Raw genomic sequence first — 18,072 nt, 5'->3', positions numbered from 1 at the left:
CGCGGGCCTTACCTGGGTCCCAGGGGCGCCTCAGGCCCCGCCGCCGCCGCTGCCGTCCCCGCGCCGCCGCTCTCCGGCCGGAGGCGGAGCCGCCGCAGCCCGGGCTCGGCGCCCTCTGCCGGGGCCGGGCGGACCCAGGGTGGGACGGGGAGGGCGGGCGGCGGCGGTGCCGCTCACTTATCCGCCCTTGTGCCCATCGGTTTGGGAGTGGAGGTACCTCTCACAGAATCATAGGATGGGTCACGTTGGAAGTGACCACAGTGGGTCGTCTGGTCCTACCTCCCTGCTCAAGCAGGACCATCCTAGAGCACGTGGCACAGGATTGTGTCCACACGGTTCCTGAATATCTCCAGGGAGGGAGACCTCACAGCCTCCTGAGCAACCTGTTCAGTGCACGGTCACCTGCACACTCAAGCAGTTCTTCCCCATGTTCAGGTGGAACTTCCTGTGCATCAGTTTCTGCCATTGCCTCGTGTCCTAGTGGTTGGCACCACCGAGAGGAGCCCGGCTCCATCTTCTTGGGGGCACTCCTTTAGATTTTTGGCGGTGCCTCTCCCCTTCTCTTCCCCGTGCCCGCTGGCTTGGGAGTGGAGGCCGGAGGGGGTTGGCAGAAAGGCGGAGGGTACCCTGCTGTTCCTTCCCCAGCCCCGGGACGGGAGGGGCCCCCGGTGGAGCCCCCTGCGCTCCAGCCTCTGCCCCCTCTTCGGCCAGGAGACCTGTCCAGCCACTGCTGTTCTCCCGCCCCACTGCCAAGCTTCTGAGCCGTTTCCCGTTTTATTTTTTCCGGTTTTCTAGGGATTTCCCCCCCCCCGTGTTTTCAGCCCCTCATGCTCCGCCCACATGCCTAAAACAGAAAACTGTGGAAATGCTAGTTTCCCGACCACAGATCAGTTTGAAGGGCTTGGCCACCATGAGAATCTGATCCCACTGTGGCCTGGGTTTCCCCTTATCTTTCTTCACTTTACATCTCCCTCTTTCACTCCCCATCTCAATTACTGATGGTAATTCCTTCTCTTCAGTGTTCAGAAACCTGGTGCTTCTTGAATGCTCTGATTGCTTAGCATTTGGGGAATTCTCTGTATCCTAACAGAATGGGTACAAAATATAACCCTGCCAGATTGACAGCATCTTGCCCTGATGTAAATGGCTGCACAAGGTCCGGGGTAATTCTGGCAGATGAAGAAGCTCCTCGGCCTTACAGTTCTGTTTTAAAATGCTGTTGACAGATCAATCATCCCTTGGAAGATTATTGGCAAATCTGAAAAGTGATGTAACTGTGGAGCTACTGCTGCACAACAGCTGTGCAATGAGCAAAGTATAAGTGATTGGTTAATTTTACACCTATATAAACTTTTTCATAAAGTGTTTGAATGGGAGGTTTTTATCTCAGAGGTATTTTGTAATGGAGCAAGTCATTGACAAAGCTATTTCCCCTCTCTAGAAACCTCACTGGGAAGGAAGCTGTGAATGTCTTTATGTCTTTATTTTGAATGTTCCAGTGCCCAGTTGTGAGAGATTCTGACCAATTTCAATTGGGAATATAAATGCTAACTTTTTAGCACTTTCCCCCTATATGTCTTAAAATACATACTTACTGAGGGAAAAAAACAGGTTGGTAAGAGTTACTTTCTTGCATTCATAGTGGCACATAGTAAGTCAGAACAGAAATTAATATCTAGAACAGTGGAGAATCCCTGAGCAGATGTTACCTCCTCTATGGGGGAAAAAACTCCACACCGAAAATTGAACGAAAACCACTCCAAACCTAGCTTTCCATATGCCCCATTCTTTTCAGATCTCTTGAAATTCGATTTGTCTCATGTAGGATAAAAGCCATGATCTAACATTGCTAAGAGTGAAGTTAACTTACTCTTAATAAAGAAATGTTAATCAGCCATTATATATTTTATCATACCTTCATATTGAAAGGCAAGGTAAAGAATGTGCCTAAAATCACTCAGTCTTTTTTATTTTCAAGTATGATGATATAGTGGCATCTTACAAAAGCAGAAATTTATTAGCCATAGAGCAAATATGACTTGGATGTCATGAACCTGCACCTGATTTATCTCATCATTGCACAACCCCAAACAGGGACATCTTGCTTCATTTCTTAGTCCAGCTATATGGGTGACTGTTCTAGTTGTACTAGTTAGAAGGTACATCATGTTACTATGTCTCAGTCATGAAAGCAGATGCTTACCGAGCAGTTGTTTTCAGTATTCATTCAGACCAGGACCAAAGAGGAACTTCAGTGTCCCATGGATCTTATTGTCAGATTGCCTCCATGCCACAGAGTGCAGAGGCCAGGAAACCCCTAGCACAAGATTTGTACTACAGTTGTGTGAGGGCTTGGGAACTTCCAATATGAGCCAGTAAGTGCATTTTTTAATTAAAAAATGCAAAAAAAGAGTTAACAACCAATAATTCTTTTTTAATTATATGGAGCTGTAATTATAACCAAAACGTTCCGGCAGGGTGAAAACCTCAGTGTTAATTTTTCTCTTCTCCCGGTTTGCCATTAGATGGCAGCGAAAAGCTCCTCTCGAAGCTGCCACGAGCTCAGACTTCCTTCACAAGAGGCTTTGCTCAGCCACAGACCGGTCATATCTCTCTCTGAGAAGGATGTTCTTTAAGCTGCTTTCAGGTATTTTGATTTTTTTTTTTTTTTAAATCATATGACATCTCAGCAACATACAGTCGAAAGTTTCAGCTTTGGTAAGAAGCAGTGATCATTCATCTCTGGTAGATTAGTGGTGGTCTAACTTTTTTTTTTTTTTAATTAGTCTGACCAAGATGTATTATTCTTCCCAGGGCTATTCTCATGGAATTGCTTCTTTTTTTTTTTTTTTTTTTTCTTTTCAGTCGAGTCATCTCCTGTCTAGGAAGGGTAATTCTTCTCTTGTTTATAATTTTCATGTTGTGTATTTCCATATACTCCCTATGACATTCACTCACAAGGAGACTAGTCTTTTAGGTTTGGCAACTCAGAGGGAAAATTCTCAATAGCTTTTGACCTGTATGTTGGGTTCTGTAACTGGGAATTCCCTCCCCACTGCCTAGGGGTTTTGTTGCCTTTATTTTCCTGCAAGGTCTGTCAAGAACAGACTCCCCAGGGAAGTGGTCACAGCACCAAGATTGACAGAGTTCAAGAAGCTTTTGGACAATACCCTCAGGCATAAGGCGTAACTCTTGAGGATGGTCCTGTGCAGGGCCGGGAATTGGACTTGATGATCCTTATGGGTCCCTTCCAACTCGGCATATTCTGTAATTCCGTGAAGTGACAGCAGTAGATCTGCTGGCACTCATTGCATCTCAAAGTAAAGAGCACTATATTGCCATTAGAGCCCTGTGAGTACCTCTGACCAACATTCTGCAATGCACATCTCACCAGATTACTTGTCACTGCAGATTTAGCTTCAGCATTGCATTGTTGAGACCACATGCCTTTTAAGTTGCACTGTTTATTTCAAGGTGTACTGAGAAGGTAACTGAACAGTGTTTTATGCATATTTATGCTGCCTGGGAAAACAGTGTCCCCATGTGAGCATCACCTTTAAGTTTGTCCATATTCATTTGAACAATGCTGATTGCTAATTTATCTCCTCCAGTGTTATAACTATTGTAACTGCTTAGATGTTCTCTTTTCTTAGTCCATAGTCCAGAAACAATTCCTCTAGCTGGTTACTTGCATCAGGTCTGTGACTTGATAATCTTACCATCTCTTTCTCTAAAGCTCCTCTCTGAAAAATAATCTTTTATGCAGAAGAAGATCCCTTTCTAGCCCTTCCAGTAATATCTTTTCAGCTGACACTCCGCTCTAAACTACCCATTCTCACCCATTTGCCCATATAATCTACTGTGCCAGTTTTTACTACAAAACAGCGTGCTTATTCTCTTTAGGATACCTTTAATGTATCCAGCCACTATATACACTGAAACTTGGCTCTGTTTCTCTCTACTTACCAAGTCTTTGTGTTGCAATAACAACCGCGTTATGAACTTCTGTCCATTTTCTCCTGCAGCCGCATTGGCATCCTGCACAAAGAATCCCTTTCCAGAAGCAAGCAAGATTTCACAAAGCACCTTTGACTGCTTACTTATTCCTTGAAAACACATCTTAGACATTAAAGATGGATAATTAATGGAGTAAGGTAAGATAGATGAGTTTCAGGTATTGTTTGGTAATTTTTTAAGTGATGGAGATATAGGCACTTGCTAAAGTAGTATTCTCTTTTTTTTTCCTATCCTTTTCACTATCTGACTAATTTGGCTTTTGTCTGCCTGCTGTCTTTTACAGTAGAAGACCACATTGAGTCATAAGAAGAAAAAATATGGAGGTGGGAAGTGCAGACTGCTCTGATCAGCACTGCAGAAGCAACAGAGGCCACCCTAATCAGTCAGAGCAGGGCGACCCACCTAAACCAGAAATGCATAGCTGCTTTGCCATTGAAAACTGGTGTTACATCACTGGTTAAGCAAATGAGAGGAAAACAGTGAGTAACTTCCTTCAGTCAGTCTGGTATTAAATCCAGCTACACTAAAATTAAAGGCTCTGCAGTTCCACTGCTAATTCTTAAATTTCCCAATTTGGTGAGAGGTTTTCAATGAGATTTGTTTGGTTGTTTCCCCCTCACTTTCTTGTTTGCCACTTCTCTAAAACATGATTTTCTTTTGTAGGAAAAGTTAATGTGCTGTTGCCTAAAAAGAGCTTAGAGACTTTCATTCATTTTGTAGTGAATGTGCTCAGGTCCTGCTGGTGTTGGTTGCTGCTCTAGGATTTATCTAGTTACCACTAACAGTGGGTGGCAAATAAAAAGGAAAAGCAATCAATTAAGCAGTCATTCTTTGAACCTTATTTATTAGCCATAAAACAAAATAGTCCATGAGCAAATGTTAATTAGTTTGAATTATTTGTTTATTTCTGTGTTTCCTCTGTATTCTCCTCAGATTAATGACTTTAGTATTTAGGAAATAATGTTCTCTTCTCTAGTTGACAGTAAATAGTTCAATATATACACAGGAAAAAGGCTGTGCAAAGTACTTCAGCTTCCATTGTGACTAAGGAACAAAGTTGTCTTGATTAGCATTTATAAACATTATTGCATTAGGAAAGAAAAAATGATCTGTCAGTGTCAATACACCTTTGGTATATATATATATATATAAAGAAATAATGTAAATGAAGGTACAATAGGGATAGAGTGTCAGAATAATCATATTACTTGGTGTCAAGGCTGTCTCATCCTTTCATGGTGTCCAGCTCCAGAGGTGTAAAAGATGTGTAAATTGCACAGTGGAAGATCTGAGATGATCTGTCTCCTATGGAAGTGTGTCCTTGCAACACTAGCTGTCTAAACTCTGCGTGTTCTCATCACCGTGTGACCATCCCCTCTCTACACCTCTCCTAAGGATACCCTGTGATACAGTGTTCACCATCTAAAAGATAGATGAAGTCTGGACACTCTTAGTGACAGACGATACGTGCTTTCATTACTTCATCTTTTCGAATCCTAGACTAGTCCCTTTTTCTATTGTGAAATGGGAAGAAGAGCTGACCTACCTTCTAGAATTTGGCCATTTATATACATTTTAATAATATTTGCTGTTATTTTGGCTTATAAAATAAACAGTTCCAACTTAATATCTTCCTGTTTATCAGATTTCTCGATGGTTCATTCTCATTATTTTGTTATCTCTGCCTGTCCCATACTCAAACTAGAAATTACCTAGAAAATGTTACAAAAGAATAAGCCTTTCAGGATGCCATCCAGCACTCATGACTAGGACTGAATTCTGAAACTGAGTACTCTGTAAGGTAGCTTCTCTTTTCATATACACTATTTTTTGATAACTGTGTGTAAAAATCTGCCCTGTCAAGTGGCAAAGAGAAGGCAGCAAATAAAGATAAATAAATAAATAAATACAAACAACAACAAAGCCACGAACAAAAAAACCAAAACCACAAAACCCAAAACCAAGCAAACAATAACAAAGAAAAAAGGAAACCAGAAGAATACTAGATTCAAATTGCAAGGTACAGATGTTCAACACTTCGCAAAAGAATATAAAGGCTTCCATTGCTATCAGAAAAAAAAGAATGCTTCATCTGCAGGGCTGAAAAGTGTCAAGGGTAGAAGAAATCCCATCAAGTCATAAATTAATGGTGCTGGTTTAAATGACTAATAAGTATGCAGAGATTTTCAGGGAAAGAAGCACAATGAAGTAGCAGTATAGTATGAGGATAACTAACTTTTTATCCATTGGTAAGAGAGGTAATGCAGAAAATCATATCCAGTGGGAAAAATCACAGGCTTACAGAGCTAGTGCTCAAGCTAATGGTGAGAAGAACTTGGTTGCACTACTTGCAATTACGGGTAAGTCTTATGATAGAAGAAAAATTCAAGGAGATTGGAAAAGTGCTAACATTGCACTATTGCTCAAGACCTGGAGTGAGATAATCTCAAAATTGCATCAGACCACAAACATTATCAAGCTGATGAAGAAAAAAAAAAAAGACAAATTTCTCTCTGAGCTGCATCAGCAGAGTTGTCGAATGCTGAACTCTCACCTTAAGCAGAGTGTGCTGCTTTGGGAAACATGGTCTAATGAAGACAGATTTGAGAGAATACAAAGGAAAATGACAAAAATGCATAGAAATCCTGGGGAGAAAGGCTGAAGGAACTGAATCTGTTCCTCAAAATACAGGAAAATATAGTGGCAAATGTCTGAGCTCATCATCTATACTCTTGTGGTAGTCAGTGAAGAGATGTCGTCATTCTTCGGATGTGATTAATCTGTTTCAGATGTCTGTGTTGAAATGAGATGAATTACATCATAGAAGCACTTGTTTCCCTTCATCATCTATCAAGGATTTCCAGGGAGACTCACTTAGATGTAGATGGCTCCTGTCATACAACCCTTCCTTTCTCCTCTCAATGTAAAGTGCTTGATACATTCCAGTAAGCACTTTGTTACAAATCTGGTCATATTATTATCTCTGTACTTAACTGTGCAGTGCGATAAATCATTACTATAAATTTGCAGCAAAGAAGACTTTGTGTTAAAAGAAATATTCTGCAAAGATAGTTTGGCAAAGTAACAGGAGTCCTGTGGGCCGTGGAATAATACTGTTCACTGATTTTTTTCTGAGAGTTGTATTTAAACTTGCTTCAAATCAGAAGATGCATAAATGACCTTTGATCATTTTTACTTCTCCATGTCTATAGACCTGTTATCTGACATTATGCCTCATGAAGGAAAGCCCTGTCTTGGTTTTGTCCTATTCCAAGTAGCATGATCCCAAACAGTTCCTGACCATGATTCAGGGGTTAGCCCAGGCCAGGGAAAACTACCTACCACAGGCAGTTTAGACTCAGCCTCCATTTTCTGGAGGCTGGGGGAATTTAATAGTATCGACAGGCCTAGACACGTCAGTTGGCCTCAAGGCCAAAGAACAGGCTCTTCTGCCATTTAATTTGTTTGTATTGATGTCACCTAAGAGTTTGTTGACTTAGGGAGAAAGGTGTGCTTTCAAACAGATCTGAAGCCACACCTAATTGTGTAGGCTGACACCATCCCTTGAAGTCTACCCAGAAGTCAAAGGATTCATAGGCATTAAGGCAGCAACTCTTACATGTTTCTTCTTGAGAGTGTTTCTGAAATCACAATTTCACTTCTGTTCAAACTTCCAGACTTATGATTCCACGGCTGGAAATCATGGCTTTGTTTACTTACCTAACTGTATACTGCTAACTAAGAAGCCCAATGCTTTTGGTCTCAGATACAGAAGGGAAACAGTGGCACTGCTGGGATCCTGGTGTAATGAGGCTCTGCATCATGGCAGCAAGGCCCATGTTGGAAGACACACATAGTGGAATCCAATCAATATTTATTACCAAGTGGAGATTTACAGTACCACCAATCATGCCTTCCATTAAAAGTTCTACTAACATAATTTTAATATCAACCCTCCACTGGAAGAGGAAATGCAATCCTCAATGTATATTCCAAGTTCCTACCCAAGACACATGCCAAACAGCTTTGTACGGTTGTCTAAAATCAGTTTCAACCAGCCAGCTCCCATCAGTATTTCAGTCTTGTTCTGCTATGACAGTGAATGTGCAACCGTAAGGAAGGATGCTTCAAAACAGCTGGCAAATTTTGATTATATGACTGGAGCTGCTGCAAGATAGGTCCTTTCCACTAAACAAGCAAGAGAAGGGCCAGCCTAACTAATGAAAAGGTAGTGTTCCTATATATTAGAAAATACTGACCTTTTTCTCAAGGCAAAATCAATATGCCAAAAATGGACATCAAGGAAACATATCACCAGATGATGCTAGCTTAGATCAGCATATATGAGCTAATTGATGCATACTGCAAAGCTGGATTTCTCTCTTCAAATCTGTCCTTTGAAAAAAAATACCAGGTTCTAATATATAAATTTGTATGTTCACAGATGGATATTAACTAAAATAACTCATAGTATGAGGTGAGTACTGAGAGCTGCAGTAGCATGAGCTTGAAATGGATGAAGACACTGAGATGAGCCACAGGGTATAGTAATTTCTAATATATGAGTAGTAAGTTCTAGTCTATGCCCAAGCAAGGACAGTGAAAAGCTGGTTGGGGAGCATGAGATCTAGTGATTCTCGTTGGAAATTGATGGTCCTAAAATATTTTAGACGGATCAAGATTGGCATCTAAAAGGTAAGAGTAAATTAATGGTTAAGTCAAAATTATTTCTCATTATTTCCACATAATGAACGTATTTTGCTAAAGCTTCTTATTTTAATGCAATGTATTTAAGTATATTACTTATATGTCTCTGAGACTATTTCTCTGCCTCCTTTTATAGACAATTTTTTTTTTGCCAGTCATTTTAGCTGATCTTGTTTGCTAATGCATTACACAAAACAGCACAAGTTTTGCTTCTGTTCACTGAACTGAAAGCTGTGCCTATTGCAAAGTTCAATTAACTTAAAAGTCACTGGTGGAATATACAGAATTACATTTAACTCAAAAGATCGAGATAATTTTCTCCCTTCTCTTTGCTAAACTATATCTCAGCATGATGAAAACTAAGAGCTGGGAATCAGAAGCTGATTGATTGAGGGAGTATATCGTCTTTTCTGACAGAAAAATATCAGAAGTGACTTTTGGCCACCAGATAGCAGTGCTTCACTTTGTACAGTTCTCAACTCACAGTGTTCCTTGCCTTGTAAAAAAATCCATATATTTGATTCTGGTCTCTTTGCTCAGATACATCTTTTTCAGACTTCATTATAGACTTCAGCTGGAAAAAAAAAAAAGGTAGAGATTTTGTAATTAGGAGTGTAGGTGATTTATGTATTCAGGAGGAATCAAGAACATTGCAGATTTCCAGAGCAGGGGAATTTGGTTGTATAAATCTAACAGAGCATAGGCATTATAATTATAATTTTCAATGACAAAAGTTTCAAAGGAAATCTTAGGCTTAAAATATTTTTAGTGCTTCTCCCTTGCTGCCAGTACATTTCCCTATTTGCGTTAGTATTTCAGGAATATTTCAGAAGGGCATGTTTTTCGCCTCAGAACACAAACTTAATGTAGTTTTATTATATCAGTAATTTATAATTTCTGCCAAATGTGTTCAAACCTCTGGATTATTCTTATTTTGAAATAAAGGAACAGATTTTACATTCTTTTTAGCAAAAAGAAAGATATCCTCATTTTCACTGAAACTTGTTAAAATGCCAAAAGTGCAATATACTATATAATAATAATAATAACTATCATTTGTATAATGTTGTGTTGGTTCGTGTCACCTTACAAGAACTGTGCATCATCCTAATTTGTTACAGATTCAGTTCCAGATCACAGGCAAGATGCACAGCTGAAGAGAATGGGAAAGGCCATCTGACAGTTATTCCCTCATTCTTATCTGTCCTGGTATTGACATTAAAGTGTCTCAGCTGCCGCTTTAACTTGTAACAGTCAGTTACGATCCCTATGAGATCCTGCAACAGCTTTATCACTTTCTTTTCTCCCAAACAAGGCAGGAGAGATAATAATGGAAACCATCCCTGTCAGCTTTACACTAGAATATTCTTTTCTTTGGATATTTTAGAGCCCCAACTGGATTCCCTTTGTTTTACATCTCCTCCAGGGAATCTCTTGTCAGGATGGTGTGAGCCCTCGCTTTACTGCTGTGATTCACGTGACTTTCCTCGCAAGGAATTTCACCCTTGTGTAGTGTTAAGCTTGTCTATTGAATGAAAGGGTGACCTTCTCTCCTGTTTGTGATTCATTTAACTGTGACAACTAAAGCTAAGTGTTTGCAAGGAAAAGTAGTGATAAGAATGTTTTCAGCTTTGTCACCCCTCTCTTATTCTAGGTCCATTACAGTTTCCTTTTTTCTCTCCTTGTGTCTATGATCAGGACAACTCATCTTCTGATTCCCAGCTTTCAGCATATAACTAATGAATATTCAGAGGCATAAGACCCTCAATTTGATTACTGTTACCATAGTTACACTATAGATAGACTGTGCCTCTAATATTTAGGAACTGGACTCTGATTATGATCAGGGATTTATTAAAAAAAGAGGGAAATGTTACTTCAAAAGTACTTCGCACAGCGTAGCTCTCAGAAGCTCTTTCATCTTGGTATAGAATAAGGATTGATATCTTGAGCAGTACAGCTTACAAATTTCCTTTATTCCTTGGGAAGAAAAAAGTATCTATAGCTTTGTCAGGCATTCTGAAACAATTAATGTGAGACTCGGTCTAGACATGTTTCCTGTGCTTTGGGACTCAGTTCTAGCCAGTGCCCTTGGAAAATCTTCAAAAGCAGTCCTGCCCTTAAAGATGGCAAATGAGTTATGTAGTGCTGCACTTGGATATCCCCTCACACTTTGTTCTGAGATGAATAAAAACTTATCCAATTTTGAAATCAGTTGATTAGTCTGAGCCAACAGGACATCTTCCTCATCTTTTAAATAGAAATAACTGCTTTGTGACAACAGTCAGCACACTGGTGTCTCTTTTTTGTAGTTTATAATGTGGACAAGATTGGTTTTGTTCATTTGTCTGTACACTGAGACACTTGATGGATTTGGTGAGGCATTGGCATAATATATCTTCAGTCAGTTAAGGGAGGAGATAGAATATAACTATAGCATTTACTGTGCCAGAAGCTAGAACCTCACCTACGCAGAGGCTACAACTGGAAGAATCTTCAGTTCCACTTGTTACACAGGTTTCTTTAAGGAATAATGGTAGTAACATATCCAGATCCAAAGAGTGCTTGAAATTGCAACCAGTGATCTGAGAACGAGTGGTGAGGCAGCTCTGAACAAGATGGGATCTCAAGTCCTCAACCTTTCACCCACTGCTCCCGTCATTGGAAATACTTAAGACTCCTTTACCTTTCCTTCTCTCACTCATGGTTGGAATTTTTTTTTTTTTTAATAGAAAAAGCCTGATGTTTTTATACATGTAAGCTTTTCTCGGCAGTAACTGCAGCTCAACCTCCGCAGCCCTGTGCCAGTCCCTCCATACCAGAACACGGCGCCGTCAGCAGAGAGGAACCACCGCCTGTAAGACCCAAGCGGGGGGGGGGGACAGAGCTCCCGGGTTTGCCAGAGACAGCCCGGGGAGGGGGAGCGGAGCCCGCAGCAGAGCAGGACAAGGGCCGACGGGGAGGCAGCGACTTGTGGGGCGGCGGACACGGAGGGCGGGGGCAGAGGTATGGGGCGGTGGCGGGGGAAGGCGGTGGCGGGGCGTCACGGAGCCCGCTCCGCTATAAAAGGGCCGGGCGCGGCGGAGCGGCGCATCCTTAGCGCTCGCAGCCACAGCGGCAGGAGGAGCAGCATCGCTATCGCGGCGGGACAGCATCGGACGGGCATGGGGACGGCGCTGGCGGCGCGGCTCGGCCTGGGGCTCCTGCTCCTGGCCCTCCTCCTTCCCACGCAGGTGAGCCCCGGGGCGGCTCGGCGCTTCCCCTCCGCCGGTCCCCGTGCGAAACACGGGAGAGCGGCCACGCTGAGACCCTCCCTCCGCATCCCCGCCGCGGCAGCCGCCGCGGGAGCGGCGGAGAGCCGGGTTTCTCCGGAGAGAAACTCCCGTCCGTGTGCGCCATCCCGGAGCCCGCCGTGGGTGGCGGGCGGCTCCTCCGCCCCGGGGCAGCGGCGGCCTGAGAGAAGCAAGCCCGGGCAGCCCCGGCGGTGGATGGGGCGGGGATAGGATGGGCGCGGACGGGTGGCGGGGGCGAGCTCGGCGCCCTGGGATGGCGGGGCGGTGCAGTGACTTAGCCCGGCCAAATTAAAAAAGATGAAGTGACAGTTCGCCGCCTTTTTTTCCCATGGGATCCTCGAGGGAAAGCCGCGGAACTGAGGTGTACGCGGCGGCGGAGCGTTCATTCCCCCGCCGATGAGAGAGAGAACAATCTCTCTAAATCCGAGAGAGCTCCGGGGAAGGCACGAGTGTTACAGCTGGAGGGCAGCGGGTCCCTGGTCTGAACCGCCCCCAACGGAGCGTATTGGACTTTAGGTCCGGTCCTGGGGCTCGGTTCACGGGAGGTTTGGAGGCTCGATGCAAAGTCACCAGCATCTGGCTGCTGCGCTGGCTGAGCCTTGCCCTTGGCGCAAAGGTAATGGATGCAGAAGCGATCCGCTTCTCCGTAAGCGACCAAGCCGAGCGGGGCTCCCAGATTCCGGGTCGGTGTGTAGTTCCTAGAGAACACCTCTTCAAAAAGGTCAATAACACAGTATCAGAAATACAAACAGCAAAGGGATTGCCGGAAGGTGTTTTAATTCCCCCTCCCCCTCGGTTTGCAAGGAAAGGCATTATCCTTTTTCCATTGGCTCAGTGGAGTTTTGCCTTTGGCGGTGATGAGAGTAGGATCAGACCCCTTGGGTTACTGGTATTTATCACACTCATGTTAAGAAAATCTCCGGGGTCCCATCTACTATGACGTTGTGGAACTTGGCTATAAGCCCTTTCTCTTCCACACACAAAAACAAATCCAGAAAAAAAGGTTTTCTGTTTAAAACTAAGAAAACTTTTAAAATATATAACCAAGTGTGGAATGGTTGTGGAATCTTCGTAGGAAAATTCCAGGGTGGGCTGGGACTTGCCTTTTAGGTTATTAAGTCTGCAGTTCATTATCGATCACTTTTGAACTGGTTTCAACAGAAACTTCCACACAGCGATTTTTATCCTGCAGTTCTAAATTGCTTCCAGCGTGGTGCCGGTTGCCAAAACCCGTAACTACCAGAAGCTTTATACCATCTTTATGTTGTCTATGGTATGCTTTTTTTAGTAGAAAGTACTGAAAGAAAATTCTTATGCAATTTTCTAATAAATTTAACATTGACTTCATGGCTTCAGTACTGAGGGACAAATTTATTTTTTTTTCTGCTGAAGAAAATCTATTTTCTCAGCAGCACTAGAAATACCTGAAAATTAGGACTCCTTTGTGGAGGGTATTATTTATTAAGTGAACTTGTTTAAAAAAATAAAAAGAAAGTTGTTTTTGCTTTAATTAACTCTAAGGGCTTACCAGAATGCTCTGGTATTACACAAGTTTGCTGCCACAGAACTGAAGCCAAGCTTTCTGCACTGTGCTCATTTTTGGGGAGCAGGTATGTGATTCCTGCTCTTGTTTTTCATCTTGTGTGTCACATGATTTTTTCACTGGAATAAAGGAACACTTAAGCTTATCTTTGAAAGTCTTCTTGTGCATGTATAGGAAATAGCTTCATATTGAAGTCACACAGAGTGTAGGTTTTCGTTCTGTTCCTGTCATGCAGAGTTATGAAGGAAAAAAAAGTATTTTTTAAAATTTTGCTTTCTGTCAGCATTTTTTACAATTTGCTAATATTCTGTGGTCTTTCTGCTGCACTTTTTTTTTGTACATTCTAGCATGCTGATAGGTTCTGATTTAATCAGTATGGTTTGATTGTTCTAACTTCAGCAGTTCGGTCTACCACAGCGATATAAGAGAGACTGAAATATTAAATCTACTCACATAAGCCCCACCTTCCTTGAAAGGAATCCACAAACCAGTCCCAGAAACAGTATCAGTAGACTCTTGACCATTGTTTGCTCATTTCTGTGGCTTAGCCTGCAAAGGCAGACTGCAATTCACGCAGTTGGTTGAAGGTCTTTCTTATCCTAAGATTAGTCTTTGTATATCTGCATAGCTCTACGTTTGCTTTGTTTGTTTGTTTGTGTCTGTGTGAGGTTTTTTTAAAACCTACTTATCTTCTATTTTAGAGCAGGGTTTTGATAAAGAGATAGTTGTGTAAAAACATTTAGAAAAATATTAGATCTATTTCTTTAACAAATCCCACGTGTATGATTCAAAATGTCTTTGTCCTTAACTGCACAATGAGAGATATGAGCATTTGTATGTATTGTATCTGAGTACTGTGACTGAGTGTTGCTACACATTGTTCATTACTAGTAATTTGTCTTTTGATTTGGAAAAAAAAAAAAGGCAATAAAAACCTTTTTGTTTCCCCCCCCTCCACATTCTAGATCTACTGTGATCCCGCTGGAACAAGTCCATCACCTTCAAACTATTCTTCAGCAAGTTCCACTTCTCTGTCAACTGTGACAAATTCAGTGAACAATACCACCACTCACGGACATGGAAATTCTCTTCACTCAACCACAAGTCTTTTTTTCATTCTCTCTGTTTCTCTTCTGTATTTTTGCTGTTAAGAGACTCTGGCATGGAAATGGCTACCACTCCCCACCCCGTTTCCTGAACCATCTGAGATGGCTAGATCTCCAACCCAGCATGAGAATAAATCAGTCCAAACTCCACATCAAAACAGCTTGGTTCCACTCCATACTCAAATTAGTACCAGTCTGACCTAGAGAAGCACTCAGTATTCTGACTTTCCAAAGCTGACCAGTGTGAAAAGACCAGCTTCAACAAGGAGGTAAAATGATGAGCTCTTTCACCAAATGAGTTGGAATTCGGAAAAACAAGATGGAAGCAAAAAGAGACAGTATCGACACCCCCTGATTTAAACCCTGGAAAACACAGAAAAGCTCAAATGATTCTGTTTCTTGCACAGCCTACACAGTTATAACTCATGGGTAGTATGATATGTGAAAAAGGAACAATATCAGTGGAAAGGCTTTACTTGAGATTTAATTTCTATAAATTTCATACAAGGCTGAAATAGAATACCAAATTTTTGTAAGAATCTCTTGTTTAACCTCAGTCCTAACCAAATGGTTAGCCAGGCAGGGCTAGTTTTGAAATAGCTAAAACCCCACCAGTTTTCATAAGAGTGGAATTACTTATGGTGGGAATTTGAATTTGACATTTTCTTTAAATTGTTTGTATATTAAACCATATGTGCCAGAGAAAGGAGGTGTGGAAACATTGGAAGAAGCACCAGGAGCTTTTTATAAATGAAGTTCAGAAAAGAACAAACAAACAAAAAAATGTCAAGGGATAAATGTCTCCTCTTTCCCCTATTTCTCCTCCCAAGTTCTACAATTTGTATAATTAATTTTTTGCTCCTGGAACTTTCCTTAATTATGAAGGATTTATGGGATCTTTTCAGTAATGCTCTAGTGCTGCTTTTTTTTTTTTTTTTGGGCACAAGGTAAATAACTTACTGGTTTTTTGAAGAGTTTCAATTGTGATAGTCTACTTTAAACATGGGCTAATATTTGTGGTGGGGAGAAGGAATGAGGAGAGGAGAGCAAACCGCCAAAAAAGAAAAGAAATTAAATGATTAGGTGTTTAGAATATGAAGACTGGAGTCTTAACTTTTAAATTCAGTGATTAAATTATCTTTGTAAATACTACTTTTTTTTTTTAAATTTTCTGAATCAAAACTGCTATACTTGCACAGATTGTTTCTGTATCATCCAACACTTTAGAGAATAGTATCTGGTACTTGATCAAAACAAGCTTTGTTGAGGAGGTTCAACTACCTTGATGATGATACCTTGTCAGAAAGAAATTAATTATGTTGATATGATCACATGTGAGTGTACATGATCATACCACTGTCTGTAGATATTTATCTCAGTATAAGATCATGTTAAACATGAGTGGCTCTCTAATTTTTTTTAATACACATCTGTCTTTCAGTTACATTACCACCAATTCACAGTACCCTATATTAATAGCAAACTAACAAATTCATGTCAGTGAGCGTACATTTCCTTATGCTTATCATTTGTATTCAGTAAAATGTTAATGACCGTATTTTTGTGTTTGTGTAATTATGCTTTGATTTATTAGCTACTGATTTTCATTGAAAAAATCTGTAAATAAAACAGTGGACAGGCAATGCATTCTAGATGTGCTTCCAGACACTTCTACAAAAATTTGTAACTTGCCTGCGTTAAGTGAATGAACTGTTAAGCAAGATGGTGTATGTGATTAAAAACCTCAAGGTCTAGAAATGCTGAAGTGTAACTAGTTTTATTTCTCTGGAAGGTTTAGTGGCGCTGGGAGTCTGAATTCCACTCTGAAACCAGTGACTGAGATTTGATTAATGTTTCTAGTAACTGCAATAAGTTTTCCATACTTATTACAGCCTCTTCTCTTTCTAAGTATTATTATTGTTGAGGAATCCGTCTGGTGCAGGTAGCTCTGCTTTCATGTTAGACAAACAGTGCTTAAACAGTTTTCCTTTATTTCCTTTTGTGGCAATGGGTAATTTCCCTCACAACGGCTAAAGCTGTTTTTCAGCTTCTGGTTATCAAGTATGTGAATTTACTGCTTGAGGTTTCTGACTCCCACAAACACACTAACATACTCAGAAAATCCTAATAATACAAGCAAGCTGCACCGTTCTTGATAAAGGACAGAGGCTGGAAGAGGTAGGAGTTTATGCAAAACTTTGCTGAAAAGCAAAAATTAGCCAGATGAGAATTCAGTAACAGATTGTCACAAACTGTAACTTTCCAAATCTGTCATTGTTGTTTTTCAGGTATGCTCCTTTCTAATAACCATTGGGATATTTGATATTCTGAGTGATTATCTTTACTCCCTAAATGTGGAGAAACACATTTAAAAGCCCCTAAGCACTTAGGCATGCTGCACATGAGTCTGTGTTTGTCAGTGGGAAAGAGGCCCCTGGAGAGGCCTCCGGAGGGAATGTGGCTCGGCAGGCCTTTGCTTATGTTCCTTTATTTTTCCAGTAGGCTGAACAAAGCCAAGGAGCAGGATAAGTTTATCAAAGCTCACTGTTTGACTAAATCTTGGAATGTGCGGGGAGTATCAAAGCATATTGTTCCCTGGTTTAGCTTTTCTCCAAATGCTCCAGGAGAAAGCAATGATGATCAACCAACCAACCTGGCTCTGTACCTTTTTTAAAAAAACATAACATTGAAAATAGCCTCTCTCCAAAGACAGGCAGAGAATGAGAAAGGCTGCAACAATTATCCTTAATTCAAATGAATTGAGGTGCGTGGCCTATTTGGTAGCATGTGTTTGTTTGTTTTTTTTAAAATAGAACCAGATTGCTCTTTAATAGCATCTAAGCATATTTAAAGTCTCTCAAGTTTTTGAGTTTTCACCAGACCAGATGAGTGATTTATAAAAATGATCTGGTAACCTTTTTTCTGTTCCATTCCATCACTGGACAATAGAATCAGTGATGATCCATTCAGGGAAAGAAGATGTGATGGATGTAACAAAATGGGGAAGGAGGGAAAGCAGGAGAATGAAGCCCACGCATAGCACTACTATTTAATTTTTTTTAAATTACACCTATAATAACTAGAACCAGCTCTCACCTATGCCTCTCACTTTCACAAATCTGTCCAGCTGAAGTGTGTCTGGATAATGTATATTGCAATGACTCTGAAACAGTTCTGCTTCTGTGTGATGCATGGCACTGCTTTTGATGTAAACATATACTAGCCCCATATGTCCTGAATAAAGTATAGTGTTAATGTTTGAATGAAATAACCTCAAATGAGAACTTACAGTTTGTTTGCAGTTTACTGTTCCTTCCTTCACATCATACTCTGAATACCCTGTAAATTTTTTCAAACTGCAGTTTTCAGTTAGTTTAGAAATGCACAGTATCTTTGAATGAGCAAC

The 18,072-nt window shown here is 41.0% G+C and overlaps 2 protein-coding genes and 1 long non-coding RNA gene across 6 annotated transcripts in view; 2 read left to right on the top strand and 1 right to left on the bottom strand.

Annotated features, from left to right (window-relative positions):
- Positions 1 to 83, bottom strand: part of CUNH6orf203 (chromosome unknown C6orf203 homolog) — a 4,631-nt gene extending 4,548 nt beyond the window's left edge. The window contains exon 1 of the mRNA XM_027633949.1: positions 13 to 83. The gene's annotated coding sequence lies outside the window, so the exon portion shown is untranslated. The remainder of the gene's footprint in view (positions 1 to 12) is intronic.
- Positions 84 to 110: 27 nt separating this feature from the next.
- Positions 111 to 5,634, top strand: LOC113942832. Of its 4 annotated transcripts, none has more exons than XR_003526070.1 (3): positions 111 to 213; positions 4,026 to 4,154; positions 4,301 to 5,634. It is a non-coding gene; the product is annotated as an uncharacterized LOC113942832 (long non-coding RNA). The 4 variants fall into 4 exon arrangements; XR_003526071.1 differs by lacking the exon at positions 111 to 213 and adding an exon at positions 325 to 435; XR_003526072.1 differs by lacking the exon at positions 111 to 213 and adding an exon at positions 564 to 2,375.
- Positions 5,635 to 11,795: 6,161 nt separating this feature from the next.
- On the top strand, positions 11,796 to 16,424 carry CD24 (CD24 molecule). The gene is made up of 2 exons (XM_027634125.1): positions 11,796 to 11,957; positions 14,526 to 16,424. The coding sequence occupies exons 1-2, from the start codon at positions 11,889 to 11,891 to the stop codon at positions 14,709 to 14,711; spliced, it is 255 nt and encodes an 84-aa protein (XP_027489926.1). The 5' UTR covers positions 11,796 to 11,888; the 3' UTR covers positions 14,712 to 16,424.
- Positions 16,425 to 18,072: the final 1,648 nt, after the last annotated feature.

Source organism: Corapipo altera, unplaced genomic scaffold, assembly GCF_003945725.1.
Source record: "Corapipo altera isolate COAL_440 unplaced genomic scaffold, ASM394572v1 2b, whole genome shotgun sequence".
NCBI lineage: Eukaryota > Metazoa > Chordata > Aves > Passeriformes > Pipridae > Corapipo > Corapipo altera.
This window is presented reverse-complemented; position numbering and strand designations above follow the sequence as displayed.